The sequence below is a fragment of the Salvia splendens genome, chromosome 3 (assembly GCF_004379255.2).
Source record: "Salvia splendens isolate huo1 chromosome 3, SspV2, whole genome shotgun sequence".
NCBI classification, from domain to species: domain Eukaryota; kingdom Viridiplantae; phylum Streptophyta; class Magnoliopsida; order Lamiales; family Lamiaceae; genus Salvia; species Salvia splendens.
In genome coordinates this window covers 21,559,963-21,584,768 of record NC_056034.1, presented here as the reverse complement: position 1 = coordinate 21,584,768, position 24,806 = coordinate 21,559,963, and the positions used below count along the sequence as shown (strand labels likewise).

The window sequence follows — 24,806 nt, the reverse complement described above, 5'->3', positions numbered from 1 at the left end:
TACGGCCTCCACTTTCGCGGGGTCAACTCGAATCCCTTCGGCCGTCACAATATGCCCCAGAAAATTCACTTCCTTTAGCCAGAATTCACACTTACTGAACTTGGCGTACAACTTTTCCGTTCTGAGTGTTTCCAACGTGATCCTTAGGTGCTCCTCATGTTCTTTTCATTCTTCGAGTAAACCAGTACATCATCTATGAATACCAGAACGAACTTGTCCAAGTATGGATGAAATACTCGATTCATTAAGTCCATAAATACCGCCGGTGCATTTGTCAGTCCAAACGGCATTACTACAAACTCATAATGCCCATACCTCGTTCGGAATGCCGTCTTGGGTATGTCCTCCCTTCGTACCCTCAACTGGTGATATCCCGACCTTAAATCCATTTTCGAGAATACTCCTGCTCCCCTGAGTTGATCGAATAGGTCGTCTATTCTCCGCAGAGGATACTTGTTCTTGAGAGTTAACTTGTTCAATTTCCGGTAGTCTATGCACATCCTCAGTGTCCCGTCTTTCTTCTTCACAAACAGCACCGGTGCTCCCCACGGCGACACACTCGGTCGGATAAAACCCAAGTCCAGTAGTTCTTGTAGCTGGATTTTGAGTTCTTCCAACTCCTTCGGCGCCATCTTATAGGGTGCTTTTGACACTGGTGCGGCTCCTGGTTCCAGATCGATAGTAAACTCCAACTGTCGGTCAGGCGGAGGGGCTGGCAAAGCATCGGGAAATACATCGGGAAACTCACGTACCACTGCCACATCTTCAACTTTCCTCTCTTTCTTGTCATGTCCCTGTAGATACACAAGATAGGCCGGACGCCCCTTTCTAATCATCGTAGTTGCTTGAAGTGCTGATATCACACAAGTTCGCTGATTCATCGAAATTCCGTGGAAGGTAGAGGGCTCCTTCCCCTGGGTTTGTAATGAAATTTGCCTCTCTTGGCATCGGATAGTGGCATAATTTTCAGCTAGCCAGTCCATCCCCAGAATAATGTCCACGTTATCCATCGGCATAACGTGCAAGTTGTGAGCCACTAAGCTAAGTTCTCCCACCGTGAGTTCTATGTTCGAGCAAGATTGTGAAATTTCTACAAGGCCTCCTACCGGTGAGTTCACGTTCATCTTATGTTCAAGTTCATAAACAGGCAGTCTTAAAGCATTCACGCAGGAGTGCGATATAAAGAAGTGCGACGCACCCGTATCAAACAGAACAACAACAGGCACGTCAAGTAATGTTCCCATACCTGCCAGATTATCTTGTCTTGGCTCTCCCTGTGGGGCTTTTGCTTGATTGCGCCCCAAGGCATATGCCCTAGCTTGAGTCGGGTATGGTTGGCGACGCTGCTGCTGCTGGGGTGGTGTAGGATTCCCTCGAGGTCCGTTCGGCGTTCCCCCACCTCCAGTATTGTTGTTGCCCGGGCACTCTTTGGCGATGTGTCCAACCCCACCACACTTGTAGCACACGTTGGTCCCAACTCTGCATTCTCCCATGTGGTTCCTCTGACATTTGGCACAAAGAGGTGCTCTCTGGCGGAAATCTCCACCTTGGAATGGAGCAGCTTACTTTCCTTTTCCCTGGGAAGAGTTTGGGGTACTCTGGAACCTCTTGTTGTCAAAGGGTGTGCGGTTCCCGTCCCATTTCCTCTTGTCCCGAAAATTCTACTGTGGGGTCGGCGGTGTCGGAGTAGTGGGTGTAACTGTCTTTTCACGAGGCATCGCTTCCTCCTCATCCAGTGCACGGGACAATGACTCGGCATACGAGAGTCTTCCACGGCATGCCAAAGCCATCCTGATTTCGTGCCTCAGACCGGCACAAAACTTTTTCGCCATCTTCTCATCTGTGTTTACCTGCTCCGGTGCATACCGAGACATATCACATAGGGCACGGTCATATTCTGTCACAGTCATCCGCCCCTGTTTCAAGTTATAGAACTCGGCCTCCTTTGCCTTGCGATAGCTCCTTGGAATGTACTTGTCATACAGTTCCTCCTTAAAGTCTTCCCACGTCAGGGTGTCTAATTGCTCTTGCGTCATTGTCCGCTGCTTGGTCTCCCACCAAAATTTGGCGGACCCGGTAAGCTGGTAGGTCACGCACGACAGGCGCTCCTGGTCGGTACACCTTAAGAACTTAAAGATGCGTTCTATGGCCCGAATCCAGGTCTCGGCCTTGGTTGGATCTCCCATTCCGTCAAACACGGGAGGACGTTCCTTTTGGAACTCCTTCTCGATGTTCCGTTCCGGCTGTGGCGGTGGTGGAGGTGGTGGTGGTGGTGGTTGTCCTTCAGGACCCACACTGCTTTGGGTCTCGTTGCTTGCCTCATTCTCGTGGTGAACGGCTGCACGTCGGGGAGGCATTCTGTTCAACATATGCGTTAGTACGAAAGTCCAAATTTTACCATCACCACACCACACCACACAACTTTTCCAAAGGCTATAACACCAACTTTCCCAAACGAACACAACAAAGTAAAACGAACACAATGATAAAACAACGGGAAACTTTATTAACTTTAAACCAACAAGTGCATGTTTCCACAAGGTCTTTGAAACAAGGAAAGAAAACAACGTCAAAAGAAACTATTACATAGTTCGTCAAAACAAAACGTTCAAAAGCTAACAAACGGTAAAGAAACACTACTCCTCGGGAGCTCTCTCGTAATTCGCCCCTTCCTCGCTTTCAACCTCAACCTCTCTCGCAAGGGGCTCTTCTTCGGGGTCTTCCTCATCCTCCATGGGATCCTCCTCCTCTTTCTCATCGTTCTCCCTCCCATAAGTAGCGACGTCGATATGCTTATCGATTACAAGAACTTCCGTCGCGGGAGGTGCGGAGGTGGGCATCCCAAGCCTCCTCCTCTTGGGGAAGTTTGGTTGCGGCGTCTCACCCTCGTACCGACCTCCGCTGTAGGGGCTGCGACTCGATGAGGATGCCGCCTTTCTAGGTGGGGCATAGGGTGGCTGTCCGTCACGAGCATCGACCAGGGCTTCTAAGATGACCTTCACAAAACCATGCATGTCTCCCTGCATGCTGTAGTCGGGAAGCTTATGCCAGACGTATGACCGTGAAGCCTCGTCGGCCCACCTATTCCAAGGTGCCGGTAGTCCATCAATCAATCTCTTGATTTCCTCATAGTGCCTCACTCCACAGCCATGAGCATCCCGCCATAATGTCAAGTAATAGGCGACATAAGATATCAAAGGGGCCCTCTCGTCCCTCTCGAACCCGCGATATATTTCCATCGCCCGCAATCCTTTCTTGACGTATCTTCCCCTTAACGGTGCGTGGATCATGATCGCCATCTACATAAAAGTGAGTCCCCTTAGCAACCAGTCGTAGAAAAGAGTAAAGCAAGGTAGAGAAAGATAAACGCGTAAAGAACGTCATACGTATTACCGTGCATATACCTGTCGATTTCCATAAGGAAAAGTCGTAACAATTCTTTTTTTTATTATTATCATCTAAGGATAGATGTTTCGTATTTTATAAACGTGGTACTTTTGCAACTTTTGCAACTTCGTCTATCCTTCAATCTATCACAATCGCGTTTCACAAGGTTATCCTTGCCTCGTCACCTCATCATTCTTTGGAAATCGCGCCCTTCTGTACCTCATTCGTTCTATCACTTCTAATATACTTCGTTTCAAACTTTTGCCTTCTTTCGCGTTGAGCGCGGTGAGACGGAGTGTTGAGTGTTAAGCGAATACTCTTTTAGTCTAGCGAAACGAGTCTAGACTAGATTGAATAAATGACTCTCGGTCCAGAGCGGAAAAAAAGATTGCTCTGATACCATTCTGTCACGACCGCACTTCCTAAGGATAGGAAGCACGGGAAATCGTGACCCGTGGGGGAAATAAGAAGCGGGGAAGAAGGGGGAAAAACAATTCAAGGCAATACAACTTAACAATCAAAGATGAAATTCCATTTAAATTAACCAGCGTTTCCAAACCGAAGTTTGCATAATGAGATAACAGAGTTTAGCAAATAAGAAAATACAGAGTTTCTTAAGACATCGAATAGCGGAAGCAATTTGAGAGTTTAGCTACTACTATGTATGAAGACATAATAGTAACCGGACCAGTTCTTGAATCATCACTCAACATCCTCCGCCTCCCGACCTCGCTCAACCTGCACATAGAGAAAACATATGCAGGGGCTGAGTACTTGATGCACCCAGTGAACTCATGCCCGAAAACATTCATCGTTAAGATATGTCAAGCCATCATCGAGTGAATCCCGGGTTTTTCTTTCAAAGGCCGAGAAACACTAAAGTTCATTTCCTTAAAAAGTGGAGAAAATCGCGTATATAGGCTACTTGGCCTTTAAAATAACGTAAATGTACCCATTTTATTATCAATTCCATTTATGGGAAAAACGCCGATGAAGTTGGCGTGTTTATAAGTAAAAACGCCAATAGTATTGGCGTGTCTTTACGCAAAAACGCCAACATAGTTGGCGTTTTACAATGGCACCGTATCTTGCTCGTATTTTTAACCAAAATACTTAAATTTGAACACGCCAATCTGGATGGCGTCTTTAAGATATAAAACGCCAAGGTCATTGGCGTGTTTAAAAAAAAACGCCAACCTGATCGGCGTTTTTTGGTTGAACCATATTTCTCAGATCTCCCCCAAAATCGCAGACCCTAGTCACATTCCCTCCCTCCCCAAAACGCGAAAAACCTTCCCAAAGCTGAAAAACGCGAAAACGCTTGCCTTGGTCGGGTCAACCGGTGGTGGATTGAAGCGTGTAGATTTCTATTTTGGCTCATTTCTTCCAAATATTAGTACTCGCAATCGGTTAGTATAGCTAATTTTTAACTCATTCTTCCAAACATTAGTCTACCAATATTTGATGGATTATTATGATAGTATATATTGTAGTGTAATTTATATAATTATTTGATGGATTGTTATAGTATTATAAATTGTATTGTAATTAATAGAAATATTTTGACCAATTGTTATGGTATTATATGTTGTAGTATATCTAATTTTTTACCCATATTTGATAGGTTGTTATGATAGTATATATTGTAGTGTACTGTAAAGAAATATTTTTGACCAATATTTGTGTTTGACATTAATGCAGATAGTATGACGTGGTGTGTCCATTTATATTGGGGTGGAAATATAATTCCCGGAACAGTCATTTCTTATGATCCTCCTTTTGCAAAAGGATTGATTATGTTGGATGAAAGTATTTCCTACGAAAAGCTTGTGGAAACAATTTGTGAAAGAATGGGGATAAACATATTTGAAAACAAACTTCAAATAGTATGGAAACGTCATATATTCTATGGATCTTCAATCACGTATATAGGTATTTTACTAGAAGAAGTATACATGCCACTAATGTTTAGTGAGAGTATGACTACAGGAGGTCAAATTGAATTGTATGTTGAGTATTCGTCAATTACTCAACAACATAGTCATCATCTCATGAGTAATGATGTTGGTACGTCTACGAGAGGCCGAGAACCATATGTCACTGCAACACAAGATTTTGATGTTGGTACGTCAACGAGAGGCCAAGAACCATGCTTCGATACAACACAAGATTTTGATCTTGGAGGCGTGCATTTAGGGGACAGTGACAACTGTGATGTGGTTCAGGACATAATTGGTCCTGATAAAGCCGACTTTCTTGATCCACAATCACCTTATGATTCTGAAGATGTAGATCCGGATAGTACAGATTCAGATGGTGCTTCGTCGGATGAGGACCAATTTGTTGCTCTAAGAACATCCATTCCGGTTGGAGAAACAGTGGTTGGACAAAACATCAATTGGAGGAAGAGCAGTACGAGAAAGAGTAGTTCCACAGTTCCCACAGCCTGGTATGAACTATTTTCGCACCTTACCAGGTCCATATGATAGTTTTGATCCAAAAAACTTTGAGTCTGATGATCTCAATGTGCATTATTGGAGTGAAAAAGATCCGAGCAATGTCGGTTTGCATACTAAATTTAAAACCAAATTGGAATTGAAGTCAGCTGTGACTTTTTGGCATTTGGAAAAAATCCGACAATATACAGTTGTTGAAAGTAAAGGAAAGAGATGGCATGCAGTTTGTAAGTGGCCACAAGGAAATCCGAAAGATAAGTCCTTACCGCCATGTTTGTGGGAGTGCCGAGCAACATTGAGGAAGCATGAACACTGGCAAATTAGAGTGTTTAGCACTGCTCATACTTGCATGGGGGATCGTAATTATAATGGGCACGCTAATCTTTCGTCGGGTATGATAGCGTTGAGTGTTCGACATCAGATAGAAAACGATCCTTGCTACAAGGTAAAAGCAATTGTGGCGGATATTGAAAATAGATTTCATGTGAAAGTTAGTTACAAGAAAGCATGGTATGCTCGGAGGACAGCTATTGAGCTTGTGTATGGTTCGTGGGCGTGGAATTTCAAAGTTTTACCAGGTTATTTGAATGAGTTGCAAAGACAAAATCCTGGCACAATTGTCGAATGGTTACATGATGAAAGATTAAGCAACGGTATGAACAAGGTTTTCAAGTACGTATTTTGGGCTTTTGGTCCAGCTGTGGAGGCTTTTCAACTATGCAAACCAGTTTTAACCGTTGATGGAACTCATCTACGTGGACGATATCGAGGTAAAATTCTTATTGCCGTTGGATTTGATGCTAATAAGAAATGTTTGCCTATTGCATATGCCATTGTTGATGAGGAAACCATACAAAGTTGGAATTGGTTTATGGAACGTATTAGAATTCACGTAGCCAAGCATGAAATATGTGTAATATCTGATAGGCATGTGGGAATCATAGATGCAATGAATTCTCCCATATGGAAAGAAGAACCCAATGTGGGGCATCACAGATTTTGCTTGGTACATGTTAGAAAAAATGTTTTGCAGAATCACAAAGGCATCATGGTAAAAAAACTTGTTTGGAAAATTGGTATTGCTACAAAGAAACGCAAGTTTAAGATCAAACGTCGTTTACTTCGAACCATCAACAACGAGGTTGTGCAATACCTTGATGTCGTGGAGTTAGAAAAATGGAGTTTGGCGTATGACAAACACAAAAGATGGGGTGAGATGACCACTAATATGGTGGAATCTTACAACAATGTGTTGAGAGGCGCAAGAAAACTCCCAATTAAAGCTTGCATTGATCTGACATTTTGGAGGACAATAGAATGGTTTAATGAGCGGTCAATTGCATCAACACAGTGTGCCACACCACTTACCCCGTGGGCCCATGAAAAGGTGTGCAAAAATGATGTAAAAGATCAATTACATAATGTGAGAGTCCCAAACACAATTGCAGGGCTTTACGTGGTTCGAACAAAGCGTCGAATTGGTGGAAAGGGCGGTAATAAGTGGAAGGTAAAGTACTTGGAGTCGAACTGCAAATGTCAAAAGTGGCAGATGTGGAGACTTCCATGTTCACATGCAGCGGCAGTTGCGCGGTTTAGAAACGAGCCCATGTTGTCGCTTGTTGATAACGTATACCGCACAAGTGTTTGGGTACACCAATATTCTACGGTGTTCAATCCAATCAGACACCAAGATTATTGGGCTGTGCCTGAATGAACTTTGCAATGTTCACGAGCCCAGTTAATGCCTAAAAGTCGAGGTCGATATCGTACTACTAGGATTCCTAATCAGATGGATGTCCGTGAAGCTGACCAGCCACGCGCCCGACGCCGATGTAAACATTGCCGTCAACCAGGGCACGACAGACGCAACTGCCCGAATGCTTCTTCAAGGATGGATACTCAGTTGGTAGATGATGCCGCTGACGATTTTATGCCTCCACCTCCATCAAGATCTGCAGTTCGAGGTCGTCATTCTATCAGCCACACTGATGATGCCGATCACGATTTTATGCCTCCACCTCCACCAAGATCTGCAGTTCGAGGTCGGCATTCTGTCAGCCACACTGGTGGTACAGGCGACGACATTGGGCTCAGTGATATCCCACATTCTCCACCTAGGTCTTCTGTGCGAGACGATTTTTTCGGGGTTGATTTAGAGAATGTCGTTGTGCAAGATACTCCTCCGTCTAGACTCTCCACCGCCAGAATCGGGAAGGGTATCCGTAGCTTCTTTACCCGGAGAAGGCGAGACAATTGAATGTGTAACAACTATTTAGTTGAATTGAACATTGTTCTGTTTATAATCGTAGCTATTTATTGAATTGAACATTGTAACGTTTTACTCGCCAAAATTTTCCCAGGCCAAATTTTTCCCAAGGTAAAAACGCCATCTCTGTTGGCGTTTTCCAGTAAAAACGCCAACGACAGTGGCGTGTTTATGCAGAATGTCCGCTACAACGTAGGAAAATTTGGCAAAATTTTTCCCAAGGTAAAAACGCCATCTCCGTTGGCGTTTTCCACGAAAAACGCCAATAATGTTGGCGTCTTTTAAAACACGCCAACGACAGTGGCGTGTTTATGCAGAATGTCCGCTACAACGTAGGAAAATTTGGCAAAATTTTCCCCAAGGTAAAAACGCCATCTCCGTTGGCGTTTTCCACGAAAAACGCCAATAATGTTAGCGTCTTTTAAAACACGCCAACGACAGTGGCGTGTTTATGCAGAATGTCCGCTACAACGTAGGAAAATTTGGCAAAATTTTTCTCAAGGTAAAAACGCCATCTCCGTTGGCGTTTTCCACAAAAAACACCAATAATGTTGGCGTCTTTTAAAACACGCCAACGACAGTGGCGTGTTTATGCAGAATGTCCGCTCCAACGTAGGAAAATTTGGCAAAATTTTTCCCAAGTTAAAAACGCCAATTGGAGTGGCGTTTTATACAAAATCTTAGTGACATAAAAAGGCCAACTGGGAATGGCGTGTTTGTTCCTATCGTCGACCAATAAGTAATATAAAGAGTTCAAAATATCAATATGAATACGTGTAAAAAGAGGATTTATCAAATTACTAATATAACGAGTTCAAATCAATGAAAAACCACCAATATCAATAGAAAGTATCAAATTAGTTTAATCATCTCGCCGTTTCCGCATAAACAAACTCCGTATCCCCTTCCCAATTTTGGATGTAGATCTAGGGATCCTTGAGGGAGGAGTATCTTGAACAACAACGTTCTCTAGATCCACCCCAAAAAAGTCATCTTGCACAGACGACCGTGTTGGAGAAGTGGGGACATCACTGAGGCCAATGTCGTCGCCGGTACCAACGGTGTGGCTGACAGAATGACGGCCTCGAACTGCAGATCTAGGTGGAGGTGGTTCCACAAAATCGTCATCGGAGCGGTGTACGGGCTGAGATGACGACTCTCCGCAGGCGGTTTTCTTTTTGGTTCGTCGTTTTGCCTTTTGCCTTACGGGTACGTCCACGTCCATTGCAGAGCGCTGCGAAGGACGGTAGTCCATCCGCTCAGCCTCCCCGGATATCCGCAGTCCTTCTTCAATCATCCTCGAAATGGTTCCTAAAGCCGGATGTTCTGTCGTATCTTGGCCACTTAGAAAGTGGTGCACGTTGTGAAGTGTCTCCACCTACAATTATCAAAGTTAAATACATATCATAATATGAATTTAAATAATTAACTAGGGTTTGGTTAAGTATGAATAATTTACCGCGAATCTATGAGAAGATGCCGTTTCGTGGAAGCCCTGTTCAGCATGCACGCCGGGTTTGGTTAAATACACCACAATTATCTGCCGAAACCAATCCATATATTCTTCGGTTGCAACAGGCTCATCACTGTACTCCAGATCAGTCCACACCAAAAAGTGCCTGTTGTCCCACTCCTGTATATAATTGGCGTGCCAATCAACCCAATTTCGACCAGCTTTTCCACGGCGATCCTGTTTCGCAAAATCAGTACCGTGGAACCTGGGGAGTTGCGGGATATACAGTTGGACAATCCCAAATTGGCGCAACACTCGGTGTGGCAGGTGTGGCTCAGCCAGATTCCAGCAAATAAGCATTGTTATCGACATCCATACAGGACGACCGGCATCACAACTTTCCGGCAACTGCCGTTGGAGATAAGGCATCCAAATAAACTACATGTAACACAAATTTATTCAAATTAATTTCAATAAAAAACAACAAACAAAAAACAATTTATAAGTATATGAAGTACCTGGTTGGCATGCATCATGGAGAACTGATCTCGGAAATTTTCAATACAATGTCCGGGTGCTTTTACATATGAGGCCGGACCATTCCATCCACAAAATGTAAATTATGAGCGAATAACACGAAGATTGATGAACATAAAGCTTAAAAAATGAATTAGTGAACAACTTACGCGCTTGCACATGGTAGATAGTCTGTATGCACGGGATCTAGCATCCTCAGTCTAATATTTGGGATTCTCTCCCAAGCCCACAACTGTAATAGAGTTAAGGCTCCCCCGACATCCGTCCTCTTAGCAACGGCAGCTTCACACAAATTGTGGTACAAGCAAGCAAGCGTTGCACCACCCCAGCTATAGGTAGAACACCGTTCTATATCCATGAAAAATTGCAAGTAGAAGAACGGAATTTCACCGTCATTCTTTCAACGAGACCTCCAACATGTCTCCCAACGTTCACAAATTAAACAATTAAGCACGTTCCTTTTCACATTTAACACATAAACCATAACTTTTTCCCATATCACATTTATCGAGAAGCATAGCATCTCGGAATAATTTTATCAATTATTTCGTTACATAACATTAATTTCTTACTTAAGGTACGGGTGTTACATTATCATCATTACAAGGTAAAGATTTACTGTCATGAAAAATTTACATTTTATTTCTCAATTATAATTAAATTATAATTACCTTTATATTAAATACAAAATTCACATTTTATTATACTTAGGTTATCAATTTACTTATTCAAGAGATGGAGAACCGTTTCCCAAAAGCGAATATAGAATTGCTTACTAGCATGAATTGCCTTAGTCCAAAAACTCATTTGCTGGCTTCAATATCGACGAATTGGTTTGTCCTACAGAACTTTATCCGAATGAGTTCTCGTACGCTGAATCTATGACTCTTCCCTATCGACTTAAGACTTATATTAGTGATATAGTTGATAAAGTTGAGTTCTCGGATATTGAAGATTTGAAAAATTTTAGCAAAGATTTTGGTTGTCACCACAAGAGATAAAGTTATTCCCTTAATGTTTGATTGAGTTAACACTGACCCTTTGGTTGTTACAATCTCTTTTGAGAGAGTTTTTTCTTCAAAATAATTATTTATGACAAATATGCAAAATAGAATGGAAGAAGAACGGATAAATAATACTCCCTCCATCCCTCATAATTTGTCACCATTTGACCCGGCACGAGTTTTAAGAAATGTAATAGAAAGTGAGTCGAAAAAGTTAGTGGAATGTGGGTCATATTTTTATATATAAGTTTTAGAATAAAATGTGAGTGGAAATGAGTTAGTGGAATGTGAGGTCTACTATAAAAAATGATAAAAGTGAAAGATGACAAATTTTTAGAGACAGCCTAAAATGAAAATAAGTGATAAATTTTTAGGGACGGAGGGAGTATCTTAATTGTATTAAATATTAAGCGAGAAAATTTAAAAAGAGAGAGACTATTCTTAAAAAATAGTTATCATCTAGCCTTATGTGAGAATTGTATAGACATTGTACTCCCATGTGCCATAGAACTATAAATATAACTTATTTAATTTTTCATCTATCTTATAGAAATAGTTCATATTTATTAATAACTAGTATCACACCCGTGCTATGCACGACCAAATTTATTTATATCAAATTATGAACAACCAAATTTATTTATATCAAATTATGAAATACTTATTTGAAATAAAAACTATATTATATAAGTCTGAAAGTGTAAATGTATTTAATAATAGAATGAACTACAAAATTTGTCCCTGGACTATGGGTTTATCTCGCCCATAGTCCCTGGAGTTGAAAAATATCGCCAGACATCCCTTGACTAAGGGTTTATCTCAAATTTGGCCCTTTTGCCATTTTTTGATACGAAAATACTAGGGGTGAGCAAAAAAAACCGAAAACCGAACATCTGAACCGAATCAAACCAAAATTTTGAAATTTGGTTCAGTTTTTTGGTTCGGTTCGGACGAAAAAAAAATCGAAAAACCGAATTAAATTTAATATAAATATTAAAATGCTATATATATGTATATGTACACTAAAACTCTAACCCTAAAAATTTCCGCCTCATTCTCACTCTCAAATCTCAATCTCTCCGCCTCCATTCCAATTCTCAATCTGTCCGCCTCATTCTCACTCTCAAATCTCAATCTCTCCGCCTCCATTCCAATTCTCAATCTCTTCGCTGTAAGTCTCTAATTATAAAGGCTGAATCGCACAAACTCTAAGCCTCCAACCCGTTGCCTATCTCTTTACCAGTCCATCGCCTCCAGCCGTGCTCTAGCCATCCATGCCGCCTCCGCCCTCTTGCAGTGCAGCCGTGCTCCAGTAATCCTCGCCGCCTTCAGTCGTGCTCCGGCCATCCACGCCATCTTCAGAAGAAGGTAAAAACTCAAACTCAACTATTTTCTTCATATCTCTCAAATTAGTGTTCAAAATTATTGTTCTACAGGTGATTAGTATTTGGATCTGTTCGTATTTTGATATTTAAAAATGAGTATTGCAAGTATTAAGAAGTATTGAAGCTGAATTCAATCATTCATATTCTTAAATTAAGTGTTATGATATTTAAGAATTGGATTCCCATATCAATCTAGATCTGCCGCCCCAGATTCAAAAGGTTTTGTTATTCTAATTTTCTCAACCTATCTATTGTTCATTAGGCCATCCACAACGTTGTCACTAAACCGTCCCTTAAATTACTATTCGCGGGCCCAACTGTACTTTTTTACTCCATCCCTTAACTAAGGGACGGAACCTGCAACCCTCCGTCCCTTAAATTACTATTCATTCAATTTCATTTTTTATTTTTATTTCCAACCAAATTCAATTAAAAAAAACACACTTCATTAAAAATAAAATAAAATTACAACATAAAATAAAAATACAACTTAAAATTTAAAAAAATAAAAAAAGACATAATTAAAATCCTAAAAAAATAAAAATGACATAATTTAAAATATAATTTTATAGAAAATAAAAAAACTACTCCGCCGGCGAATCATCCCTCTAAGGCGGTGGAGGTGAACTGAAGCCGTGAGGAGGCGGAATGCCAAGTTGTGCTGCCATAAACGTAATTCCGTTAAGCCAGGCTTGGTATTAGGCGGGCATCATGCGGGAAGTGTCCGCCATTGTGGCGGTCATGTACATGGCCATAAGGGAGTTGGGGGGTCCCCCCGAGCATCGTCTGCCGCTTTCGCCGCATTTCTCCCTTGCGGCCGACGGCGCCCACGGGAGGACCCCCCTGCATCGTCTGCCGGGGTCTCAACCTCCTGCGAGGCAAACTCTTGTGGCCCGCTGCCCGAACCGCCCTCACCAGACGAGTATTGGCCACTCGTCGTGTGCTTCGTGCGCTTGAAGGTCGAGCCCGTGCTGGACCGCACACCGTCGGCCCACCTTTCCTCGTCCTTGACGACCTCCCAAACATCGACATATTTGAATTGTTTGTCGGTGTCGTCGAAGTAGACCCGCAAAGCCAACCTCAGAATGTCGGCTCCCGTAGCTCCGCTTTGGTAATGAGCCGCTTCATTCTTGTGGATGGCTCAGAATCGTTTGACCTCTCTGTCGACTCGGTCAAAGTGAGCGCGGAGCATCTCATATGTGCGGCGGCGGGACCCCTTCGGCTTAATCTGGTGGTAGGCCTCAGTGACCTTTTCCCAGAAACACTTCCGGGGTTGTTGATTCCCGACGATGGGATCGTACGAGACGCTGATCCAGGTGTTGTACACCGCCAGCGTTTCTTTGTGGCCGTACGGATGACGGCCTAGATCCTCCTCCTCGTTCGCCTCCGCCTCCGCCCTGGAGCTTCCACCGCCTCGGCCTCCTTCTCGGCCTCGGCCTTCTTCCGGAGTGGGTTCAACGGAATAATCCTCCCGAATCTGGAATAATCCCTGCGAATACCGCGGGGCGGAGGGACAGGCGTATGCATCCACGTCAAAATTGGGTGGTTGGTACCCCCCGGCGTCGACGAACCCTGGTTGCCCGGCGTCGACGAACCGGAACCACCCAATGTGTTGTACATGCTCCCTAGTCGCCAAACGCGTAGAGATCCCACCCGCCGGAGACGCCACCGCCGGAGTTTCCGTCGTCGGACATTTTGTGATGAGATGTTAGATGAAAATTGGAGAGGAAATGGAGATGATTTGGGAAGAATAGATGTGTAGTTGTGTGTGAAATGAGGATGAATTAGGAGTATCTATAAAGTAAAAAAAATAAAAAAAAAATGGAAAACGGCTATAAATGGTAATATTACCGTTTTTAATTTTAAATTTTTTTTTATTTAATTCAAATTTTTAAAAAAAAATGAATTATTGCGTCAGCGTGACGATGCCCACTCGCGGGCCGGCGAGTGAGCGTCACGCATGGCGCCGGGGCGCGCCACGTCGCCTCGGCGCGTGGCGAGACGTCTCGCCATTCTTCACGCCGTGATGGAACACGGAACGGGCTGGGGATGAGACGGGGAGCCGCAACCCGTCACGCCACCGTCTCGTTCCTTCGTGACAAAATACGGGCCACCCGCGTGACGCGTTGCGGGTGGCCTTAGCATTTTCTTGTAAGTTCATAATTTCTCTGCTTCATTATTATTAACTTATGGGATTATTTTGTATTTCAGATTTTACAAAGTCCATTCAAAGCTTATGAGAACAATTATGGGCAAAGCTCTTCCCTTGGAAGTATTGGAGACTTGGAATGGATTTACACTGTTATACTTTGTTGTAAATTAATTAGATATTATGAAACTCTATTTTTTTGTGTTTTGGCCTAAATATTTATTTTTGTTAGTTGATTGATGTTAATTATGTTATGGTTTTATGATTTCTTGTGTTATTTTTCAGTTTTAATTTTTAGGTTTAAAATCTCATATAATTTCGATTTTTCGATTTAGTTCGATTTTTTCAATTCGGTTTTGATTTTAACCTAAATTCGGTTTTTCGGTTTCGGTTCAGTTTGGGCAAAAAACCGAACTGAAACCCCGATGCACACCCCTAGAAAATACCCTTTTGAGCATTTGGGCAATTTGGTCTTTTTACACTTTTAACATTTTAAATCTGATATTATTTCAGTGATGTACTAAATCTGATATTATTTCAAAATTATCATTCTTCTTCCATTTTGCCACCCTTCACTTTGTTTCTTTATTTTAATATTAGATTTAATTTTATAAAATTAAATTTTAAATTTAGACTTTTAAATATCAATAAATTTTTTAATTAAAACTATTAATTCATGGACACTATAAATATTTATTAAAACTATTAATTTTTATTATTTAATATAATATTCAGCTGAACTGAAGAAGTACAGAAAAATAATATTAATCATGATGGAAAAATAATATTAATCATGATGGAAAAATCAGAGCTATTCTATTTAGCCTCCGTTCGGTTGTTATAATTGATTGTGATTAAATATTATGAAGTTGACTAAAAATTTGATACTACTAAAAATTTTATGTAGAAGTATTTTTGTTGAAATTTTCTAGTTAGTTTTGATTGTTTTCAAATAAATAAATGAAAATTATATTAGTGTTACATTAGATGCATATTTATTTCAGAATAAATCGTGTTATATGATCTATTTATGATTAAAACTGTTAAATATTTATTAAAACTAAGTTGGCGTCGACATACCTTATTGATTAAATATTAGACACTGTCAAATATTGATTAAATATTAGACACTGTCAAATATTGATTAAAACTATTAGTTTTTGTTATTTAATAATTAATAAAAATTTATTGATATTTAAAAATAAAAATTTAAAATTTAATTTATAAAATTAAATCTAATATTTAAATAATGAAACAAAGTGAAGGATGACAAAAGAGAATAAGAATGATAATTTTGAAATAATATCAGATTTAAAATGTTAAAAGTGCAAAAAAACTAAATTGTCCAAATGCTCAAAAGGGTATTTTCGTATCAAAAAATGGTAAAATGACCAAATTTGAGATAAACTCTTAGTCCAGTGATGTCTGACGATATTTTTAAAGTCCAGAGACTATGAACGAGATAAACCCATAGTCCAGGGACCATTTTTGTAGTTCACTCTTAATAATAAATATATACAATATCACATTTGATAAAAATGTGTTACTTTTAATTTTAATTTTATTAAAACAAAGTTGTTATATAGTATACAAAATTATGAGTTTAATATAAGTTGGGTAAAAAATTGATACTATAAGAATAATATACTCATATAATGAATGATATTATTGATAAATGTTCATAAATATAGGAAAAAAATTATATTAAAGCTTTATCACAATTTAAATTAAAAAATAAAAATAAAATTATATTATATCTCCCTAAATCCTTTACCATAACTCTAAACTCTAAACTCTAAACCATGGGAAAAAAAAACTAAACTCAAACCATAACCCAACCCGAAAGCTAACACATTAGCTTTGTGGGTGTTCATGTCATGTCAAAAATTTTCAGCCCTACATTTACCATAAGTACCTTATGACTCAATTTAGTTTGATATGACACAATAACGACATGAACATAATATTACACAATTAAAACCTAATATTACACAACCTTGGTCCGTCATTGATCTGCAATAAGAATAGAGAGAAGAAAAATATCAAAGGTTAAACAACTAAATATAAAATATTCTTCCAGGCAAGTGGACTATTGCCTTGATAGTGTTTATTCTAGAAAATTGGATGATCAACTTGAGATGTACAATTCCAATTCAAAAGTAGTATTTATAGTTAAAAAAAAGTATTAAGATTATTCATAATCTTTTCACATTCTTTTGCCTAGATCTTTTCATTTTCCACAGCCTAATTATTTTCATCTCTAATGCAGTATTTATTTCAACGTAGCCTAAGAATTAATGAGTATGGTTAATTAGAATTAAATAGTGCTAATTATGCTATGTCAACTAAGGCATAGTATTTCCTCTAAATTTGTTAATTAGAATTAAATAGTGCTAATTATGCTATGTCAACTAACGCATAGTATTTCCTCTAAATTTGTTGTTGGATATATAATGTTTATTATATGATAATTAGTATAATGCATTAAATATTATTAATACAATTCTATGAGTTACTTACATCCCTTGCATAAAATAATTATTCAAAAGCGTCCAAAACTCTTCTTTTATATATGTAAAAATGAACCGTTTCAAATTAAACGTTAATTTGCCACAATTAATTGAAAAGTTAAAAAGTTAAAAAGTAAAAATGCAAACCTCATATTTTGGGAGCATTTCAGTCCAATAAAAATTTAAAAAGTGCAAAAATGCTAGTATAATCGAAACTCTAAGCCATAGGAAAAAAACTAAACTCAAACCATAACCCAACCCAAAAGCTAACACATTACCTTTGTGGATGTTTGTGTCATGTCAAAATTTTCCAGCCATACATTTACCATAAGTACCTTATGACTCAATTTAGTTTGACATGACACAATAACAACATGAACATAATATTACACAACCATGGTCCGTCATTGATCTGCAATAAGAATAGAGAGAAGAAAAATATCAAAGGTTAAACAACTGGAATATAAAATATTCTTCCAGGCAAGTGGAATATTCCCTTGATAGTGTTTATTCTAGAAAATAGGACTGGAGACATCCAATCGTCCGTTGACTGCAGATTATGAAGCTTTTCCACTCCATCTTGGTCCGTCATTGATCTACAATAATAATAGTGAGAAGATAAATCAAATGTTAAACAACTGAACTATAAAATATTCTTTTAGGCAAGTGGGATATTGTCTTGATAGTGTTTATTCTAAAAAAATTGGATGATCAACTTGAGATGTACAATTCCAATTCGAAAGTAGTATTTATAGTTAAAAAGAGTATTAAGATTATTACACAAGATTAAAAGTTACTTTTGTAATTGCTCAATAATGCAAATTGACCACAATAATGAAATCACATAATGACTCCCTAAAGTAAATGCCATTAAAAAAATAATGTAGGCATATAACTACCGATGGTGTGGTGAAAAGATTAAATTTGATGACTTTAGAAATCAATGTGAATACCATTAATAGTACAATGTAACCCATATGTAACTGCCGATTATAGTGTGATTATGGTATTGTTAAATCATTCAATTTAATGATTTATGAGGAGTTTTCAATTTATGCGTTTCTTGACTTTTCAAATTTATGACTAAATTATCAATTGTAGCTTCCAATCACAAATTTTGGAATTAATGTATCCAATTGATTAAATCACAAATTAATATTCATTTAAATTATTATTGATTAGCTAGAAAACATATTTTTGTTTCTATAATGTATAGTGGAATTTAAAAGATTTTAGAAATTATTGGTAGCCTTTAGTTTTTGTCTATAAATACATATTCCTTTATTGTGGAATTATCTTTTCAGTGCAACTATTAGATAAATTTTAAAATTGCTTCCTCAAAGGATTCAACTCCCTGCAACGGTTATTGGAGACGGTAGAGGTGGAGATATAGTCCTGTATAAGGCGAAGAGCAGAAGAAGTGAGTAAGAAGCTATGGAGAGAGGATTGTGTAAGAGAAGGTGAAAAGAGAATAGTAATTTTAAATCTTATTTTGAGGATTATTCTATTGTTTTAGTTCATATTTAAGTTTTTTCTTAATGTTAGTTTGTTTTATTTTTTGTTAATTTTGTTTGAACATTTTCCATCTTAGCCATAATAGTTATTTTTTCTCAAATAAAGAAATCAAAGAAGCTGACTATTTATTGTCATAGTTTTCATGCAAAGGAAACTCCCAAAGTAAATGAAATGGCTAAATGGAGCAAAGAAGACGAAGAACATAAAATACCACATTTTTTTACGCGAGTACATAAATCATCAATTTGGAGATTAACGAGATAAATAAGACTGAGGTAAAGAGTCAACGGTAGTTTCCGATAGAAATAAGCGGAGAGAGAAGTAATTTATGTGTGTTTTTTTGGGCTTTTGTTTTGTTATTTTATTTTCTTTATTTTGCTATTCTTATTATTGTATTTTTAAGGTTGTTTACAAATATGAGTAATTTTTTTCATAACTTACGAATTATAGTTTTATTAACAAATGTTAAAGTTTTATTAATATTTATATGTGTGTGCTTTTTATTTGTTTTGTAGTTCCATCATTTTATTTTTTAGACGATACTATTATCCCAGAAATATTTTATTTGTATATTAAATATTTTATTAGATTTATATAATCTTAGTATATACTCTTACATTTTATTTAATCTTATGTAAAAGGAAAGTATGACATCTATTTTGGGACGGAGGGAGTATAATACATTAAATATTATTGCAGCAAGATCTGTCCCTCCGTTGCCAACTGCGCTACGCCCTGCGGGCATCATTAAATATTATTAATACAATTCTAAGAGTTATAAATATAATTATATTTACATCACTGACATAAAATAATTATTCAAAAGCGTCCAAAGCTCACCTTTTATATATGTATAGATAGATGTGTGTCTCACTGACAACACTATTTTAAATTTTTAACTAATTGTTTTACACTCTCACTTATTTTATCAATTATGAATTAAAATTCGTGCGGTATATCTATTTTTACGAGACTGAGGGATGGCCTAATAGCATCAGCAGTGGCGCAGAATTCCCAAAAATACCTCCTGCCACGTCATAAGGAATTCCCATTGCACAGTGGCGGACATCCCCAAGGACATCCCGAAGGACTTCCAACAATTAAAAAATTCACAGATTCACAAATTAAACAATTTCCGGAAGTAAGAAATTTACGGAATTAAATAGTCGACATGAATACGGAGAAAATGCAACCACTTTATTTAAAAAAAAACATACTTCATTATTAAAAAAAATACATAATTACTAAAAAAATTACATTATTAAAATAAAAACCGGCTTCTCACTCCTCGGATTCCCCGCCCCCGCCACCCCCTCCCCGTCACCGTCCGACATGTCTCCGAACCTCAAATCGTGCCGCATACTGTTTATGAGGGGTTTAAGCGACCGCTTGTAATGAGGGTCGATCGATTGGCACCATTCAACCGTTGCACGTAACAAGGTTTCATGTGCCGTAGAAGGGTTAGAGGTTAAATCGGTTTATGAGCGCAAGCAAAATTGGGGTCGTAGAAGGGTAGTATTGTCTGTCTATCTTAAAAATCTCGAAAAATCTCATCCAGTTGATAAGGGAAGGGGTTTATCTCTGTTATCACTCTCACCCTCCTCCTCATTTGCTTCATTCATGGACAATATTTCTGCAGCTAACTAAACTGAAAAAATACCTTCTTTTTCGGTTTCTTTATTCATGTTTACTTACAATTTTCAATCACTAAAGTTGGTATATGGAGGCAGGAAGGAGCTTGGTTTCTTCTCCACTTCAATTTACTCACAGAACCCATCTCAGGAACCGTTCCCCCTCCTCTTCAGGTTACTCAATTTCTATTTTTTTTATTGAATAGAGCAAATGCGATTGAATTTCCGTATCTGCAGTCACGCTATTAATAAACCTTTAAATTGCTCCACTGTTTGTAGGGAAAAAAGTTCAAATATTAAATTTGTGAATTTGAACTAAGTGTAAATCTATTTGATTGTCATTGTGGTAAGCCAAATTGTTAACTCGTGGAATTGGTGACCTTGAAGGATAATATTGCTCTTATTCCTTATTCATCACGTGGAAGTAAGTAGGGATGCGTTTTGTTTTTGGCTACATGTTTCTCAATATATGGTTGTCTTTTCCCCTTTTAATTTCTGCCAGTATATATTTTGATGATTAAAGCCTGTCCTTTGATTTATGTTTGCTCATGTCCAGCCACAGATTCATAATTATGTAGTACTACATACCTAAATTAGGATGCAGGTTCTCCTAATAAGATGGGACACTATATGAATTCAATTGGCGAAACTCTAATCTTTTGTTGTATGTTATCAATTCCATGCTACATTTGCAGTTTTGCTGCTGCATGAACAAGTAACCCCAGCTCTTACCTCTCCGTCAACTACAGTTCTTATTCAGAATCAGCGCAATGATAGCAGGTCATTGCTATGTTTAAAAGAAAACGCATTTCAGGTAAGACTGTTTCCTTATTAGTGTTTATTTGTGTGATTCTTGTTAGCCAATTATTTTAACTTATTATATAAACAATATGCTGTTCTGATGCAAAAGTCTCTTTCTTCCCATCTTCTACACTGCAATCATTTTTTATGTTATCAACAAAATGTTACTTACTATACTTTGTATGTATAACCAGCTTTGTTGTGTGAAAACTAGTACTTATTTTATTCTTCTCTTTGGTTGAAGAAAACACTTGATAGGCAACTTGGACATGTATCTTCATCTCATGATGGAAGTGACGATGTTGATCCTAATCAGCATGAAAATGACATTGAGATCCAGTTGCTACGCAGGCCAGAATTATGGTATTTGTAAGAGTTATCAACTATCAGAGATACCTGAAGTGTTATTTGCAAAGTTTTTCCATAATTTTTCTCTGCGGCATACTTCTGTCTGATCCACTTAGTTTATTTCATTTTCTGTAATCAGATTGGCATCCTTACAGAAAAGGGACACTTCATTTCCTTTGACATCTGATTCCAATACAAGTAAAAGCATAGATTCAACTGTCTTAGAAGCCGATCATGTTGTTTCACTTGCAAGAGAAGCCTTTTCAGCATGCAAAAAGGCAATGTCAATTGCTAAACAAGCAAAATTTTTTGAAGTTGATGTTTACGATTCTTGTAGTTTAAGGTATGCTTCATCATCACGTCTTTATCTTTTTTGCCTCTGTTCGCATCCTTAAAAATCTCTGACAAGGTGATACCTAACATATTTTCTTCCTTTTTCGCTTCCAGAGGTTTGGTCGGTGATCCTATGCGCAGAACTGTGAGGTCTACTCGTTTGCTGGAGAGGAAAACAAAGAAGAGGAGGGTACCTAAGCCAAAAGTTGAGTTTCAGGAGACTAATCATCACAGGAAACCAGGATCACATAAAAAGGTTGATACTAGATTTGATCCCAACGATCCTCTTAGGCTCTTTCTAGGGGGACCGGAAACAACAGAACTTTTGACTGCAACAGAAGAGGCAGAGTTAATAACTAAGATACAGGTTTCTTTTAGCACTGATTGCCTGTTTTGTTGGGGACTTCCCTCTGATGATATCAACCTGATTGTATGGTCACAGCTCCTCGTAAACTATTCATTTGTTTAGGATTTAATGAAATTGCAAGAAGTGAAAACTCGACTTCATGCTCAGTCCTCCAGTGAACCTACAATAGTGGAGTGGGCAGCAGCTGCTGGGATTAGTTGTCGGTACTTGAAGTTGCAGATTCACATTGGAACCAGCAGTCGACAAAAGTTAATCTATGCCAATTTCCGCATGGTTGTTCACATTGCTAAGAAGTACCAAGGGCGTGGGCTTAACCTTCAGGATCTCATGCAGGTGATTTCCAAGTTTTTCTTGATACAGGAACAGAATTACAATCGTATTTTTTGTTTATTTTCTTATTGGAAATATGATTACAGGAAACTGGGAAAGATAAGTTTTTAATGGTGTATTTTGACTTTGTTGTAGGAGGGAAGCTTGGGTCTAATGAAGAGTGTAGAGAAATTCAAGCCTCAAGCGGGTTGCAGATTTGCTACTTATGCATATTGGTGGATAAGGCAATCGATTAGGAAAGCGCTATTTCAGCATTCGAGGACAATCCGCCTACCAGTAATGTTCTGCATTTTACAATTTCAGCAATTCCCTAATCTCTCTCCATCTGGCTCTCTCAAATCATTGAAACCTGTATGATATTTCAGGAGAATGTTTATGGCCTTCTCTCGAAGGTGTACGAAGCGAAGAAAACATGCATCCAACAAGGCAACCACACCCCTTCTAGAGAAGACATAGCAGCATGTGCTGGAATATCGGTCGAGAGAATGGAGAAATTGCTATCCAGTGCTAGAGTGCCTCTTTCCATGCAACAGCCCGTGTGGATGGACCAAACTACCACATTTCAGGTATCGTTATTTTCATATAATTTTGAATAAATGTCATTTCTTTTGTATCTTGTACACGATTTTACCCTTGACCGAGACCCTGATGGATGATGTTCTTACAGGAAATCACTGCAGACACTACTATTGATGTCCCGGATGTGGGCGTATCGAAGCAGCTGATGAGGCAACATGTTCGGAATCTCTTGAGTGTGCTCAACCCTAGGGAGAGGAAGATCATCCGGTCCAGATTTGGCATCAAAGATGGAAATCAGAAAACCCTGTCTGAAATTGGAGCCGGATTTGGATTATCGAAGGAGAGAGTTAGACAACTGGAGAGTCGAGCACTGTACAAGCTCAGACAGTGTCTAAACAGCCACGGGCTTGAAGCTTATACAGATATGCTCATCTAGTCTGCATATATATTCTGTTTGAAGGGCTGTGTATTATATTTGCTCACAATGTGGCAGTCCTGCTTATGAATGTACATAAAAATTGCCACTTTTTTTAATCTTCATTACTTTTTCCCCCTCAAAATGCTGATTTGTGGGATCTTTAGTTATGCTTCACAGTTTTGAAATAGGCATTTCCAAATCCAGTCTCCTATGTTTATCCTCAAAAGGTGATGGAGCACAATTTGAAATCATTGATGCATAAATGTAGCATATTACACATAAAAGATGTGATTATAGCCATCACAATATCACCGTGGCAGTGCACACACTGCATGTGAAGATAGCTTTATGGAGTTTGACACCAAATGCTTTCCAAGTTGTTGCTGATAAAATATAAAATAAAGATACTTTGGTCTGACAAAAAATGCATTAGTGAAAAGCATTATAAGATATTTGAACTAAACACATTGTCTTAATTTCTTTTAAATTAGAAATCTCCCAGGTCTTAAATTCGTAAATTATTATGCCAATCAACGTAGACCCTAAGTTTGTGATGATTGATCATGTACCATATATTCCTTTCGTCCATAAAAAATAGTCTTATTTACGGATGAAACGGATTTTCATGAGAAATTGATAAAGTAAGAGAGAATGATAAAAAGTAAGTAAAGTAAGAGAGATATAGAGACAAAATAAGTAAAGTATGAGAAAGATATAGAGAAAAAATGGGTAAAGTATAAGAGAGAAACTTTACATTTTAAAAAAATGAAAATAATTTTTTGTAGATATACCAAAATAACAAAATGAGACTATTTTTTATGGAAGGAAAGAATATATATTTAGTGGGATTGGTTGTGAGAGTGGTCGTGGTCTCGTGGATTTCTTATTTAGTGTATGCTAGGGCAGTTAGTTTCTTGTAATTTGAAGAATTAGACAATAGGGATTATATTTATGGGGAGTGATCAATTGCTAACTAATCATTTAATTGCTAACTATAACTAATTTAAGACCATAGGATTTTAGAAATCTTGTGGTCTACAATTTGTCATGTGTAATTTCGTTTTTCATTTTTTAATATTAAAAAGATAATAACAACTATCAAATTTAGCATTTAGAAACACAATGTCAGTACAGTGTATGTAATACATCAACACAAAGACATGACAATGTCAATACAATTTCATATTGACATTGTACAAACATTATATTGACATATTATGTGTCGTGTATTGATATAAAGCTGTTAACGAAATTTATGAAATTTTTTGAATTATTTTTCAAAATTTGACATCGGAACATATGTAAGTGAGATCTCGTTAGAATCCTTATGAAATTATCTTTAATTTGATATATAGTGTGTGAAAAAATAATTTAAATCGTGAAAAGTTATATGCGTT

At 38.3% G+C, this 24,806-nt stretch overlaps 2 protein-coding genes across 2 annotated transcripts; one reads left to right on the top strand and one right to left on the bottom strand.

Annotated features, from left to right (window-relative positions):
- Window positions 1–7,522: 7,522 nt before the first annotated feature.
- LOC121796735 lies at window positions 7,523–12,459 on the bottom strand. Its single transcript, XM_042195524.1, has 4 exons — window positions 12,344–12,459; window positions 9,569–9,827; window positions 9,074–9,487; window positions 7,523–7,588 (listed from the first exon to the last, which is right to left on the bottom strand). The coding sequence occupies exons 1-4, from the start codon at window positions 12,457–12,459 to the stop codon at window positions 7,523–7,525; spliced, it is 855 nt and encodes a 284-aa protein (XP_042051458.1).
- Window positions 12,460–20,224: 7,765 nt separating this feature from the next.
- LOC121797249 (RNA polymerase sigma factor sigF, chloroplastic-like) lies at window positions 20,225–23,551 on the top strand. Its single transcript, XM_042196004.1, has 9 exons — window positions 20,225–20,467; window positions 20,989–21,107; window positions 21,339–21,463; window positions 21,582–21,785; window positions 21,890–22,142; window positions 22,245–22,475; window positions 22,608–22,748; window positions 22,838–23,038; window positions 23,140–23,551. The coding sequence occupies exons 1-9, from the start codon at window positions 20,383–20,385 to the stop codon at window positions 23,425–23,427; spliced, it is 1,647 nt and encodes a 548-aa protein (XP_042051938.1). The 5' UTR covers window positions 20,225–20,382; the 3' UTR covers window positions 23,428–23,551.
- The last annotated feature ends 1,255 nt before the right edge of the window (window positions 23,552–24,806 follow it).

What these genes read in the sequence shown, in the direction of transcription:
- LOC121796735 (XM_042195524.1), bottom strand. Translation starts at nt 12,459, where the DNA reads ATGGCGTGGATGGCCGGAGCACGACTGAAGGCGGCGAGGATTACTGGA. An exon ending in CATCTTCTCATAGATTCGCG is followed by an intron (nt 9,488 to 9,568) that starts GTAAATTATTCA and finishes TGATAATTGTAG; the next exon opens with GTGGAGACACTTCACAACGT. An exon ending in TTGGGGTGGATCTAGAGAAC is followed by an intron (nt 7,589 to 9,073) that starts GTTGTTGTTCAA and finishes CTCGACTTTTAG; the next exon opens with GCATTAACTGGGCTCGTGAA.
- LOC121797249 (XM_042196004.1), top strand. Translation starts at nt 20,383, where the DNA reads ATGGAGGCAGGAAGGAGCTTGGTTTCTTCTCCACTTCAATTTACTCAC. An exon ending in TACGATTCTTGTAGTTTAAG is followed by an intron (nt 21,786 to 21,889) that starts GTATGCTTCATC and finishes TTTCGCTTCCAG; the next exon opens with AGGTTTGGTCGGTGATCCTA. An exon ending in ACCTTCAGGATCTCATGCAG is followed by an intron (nt 22,476 to 22,607) that starts GTGATTTCCAAG and finishes ACTTTGTTGTAG; the next exon opens with GAGGGAAGCTTGGGTCTAAT.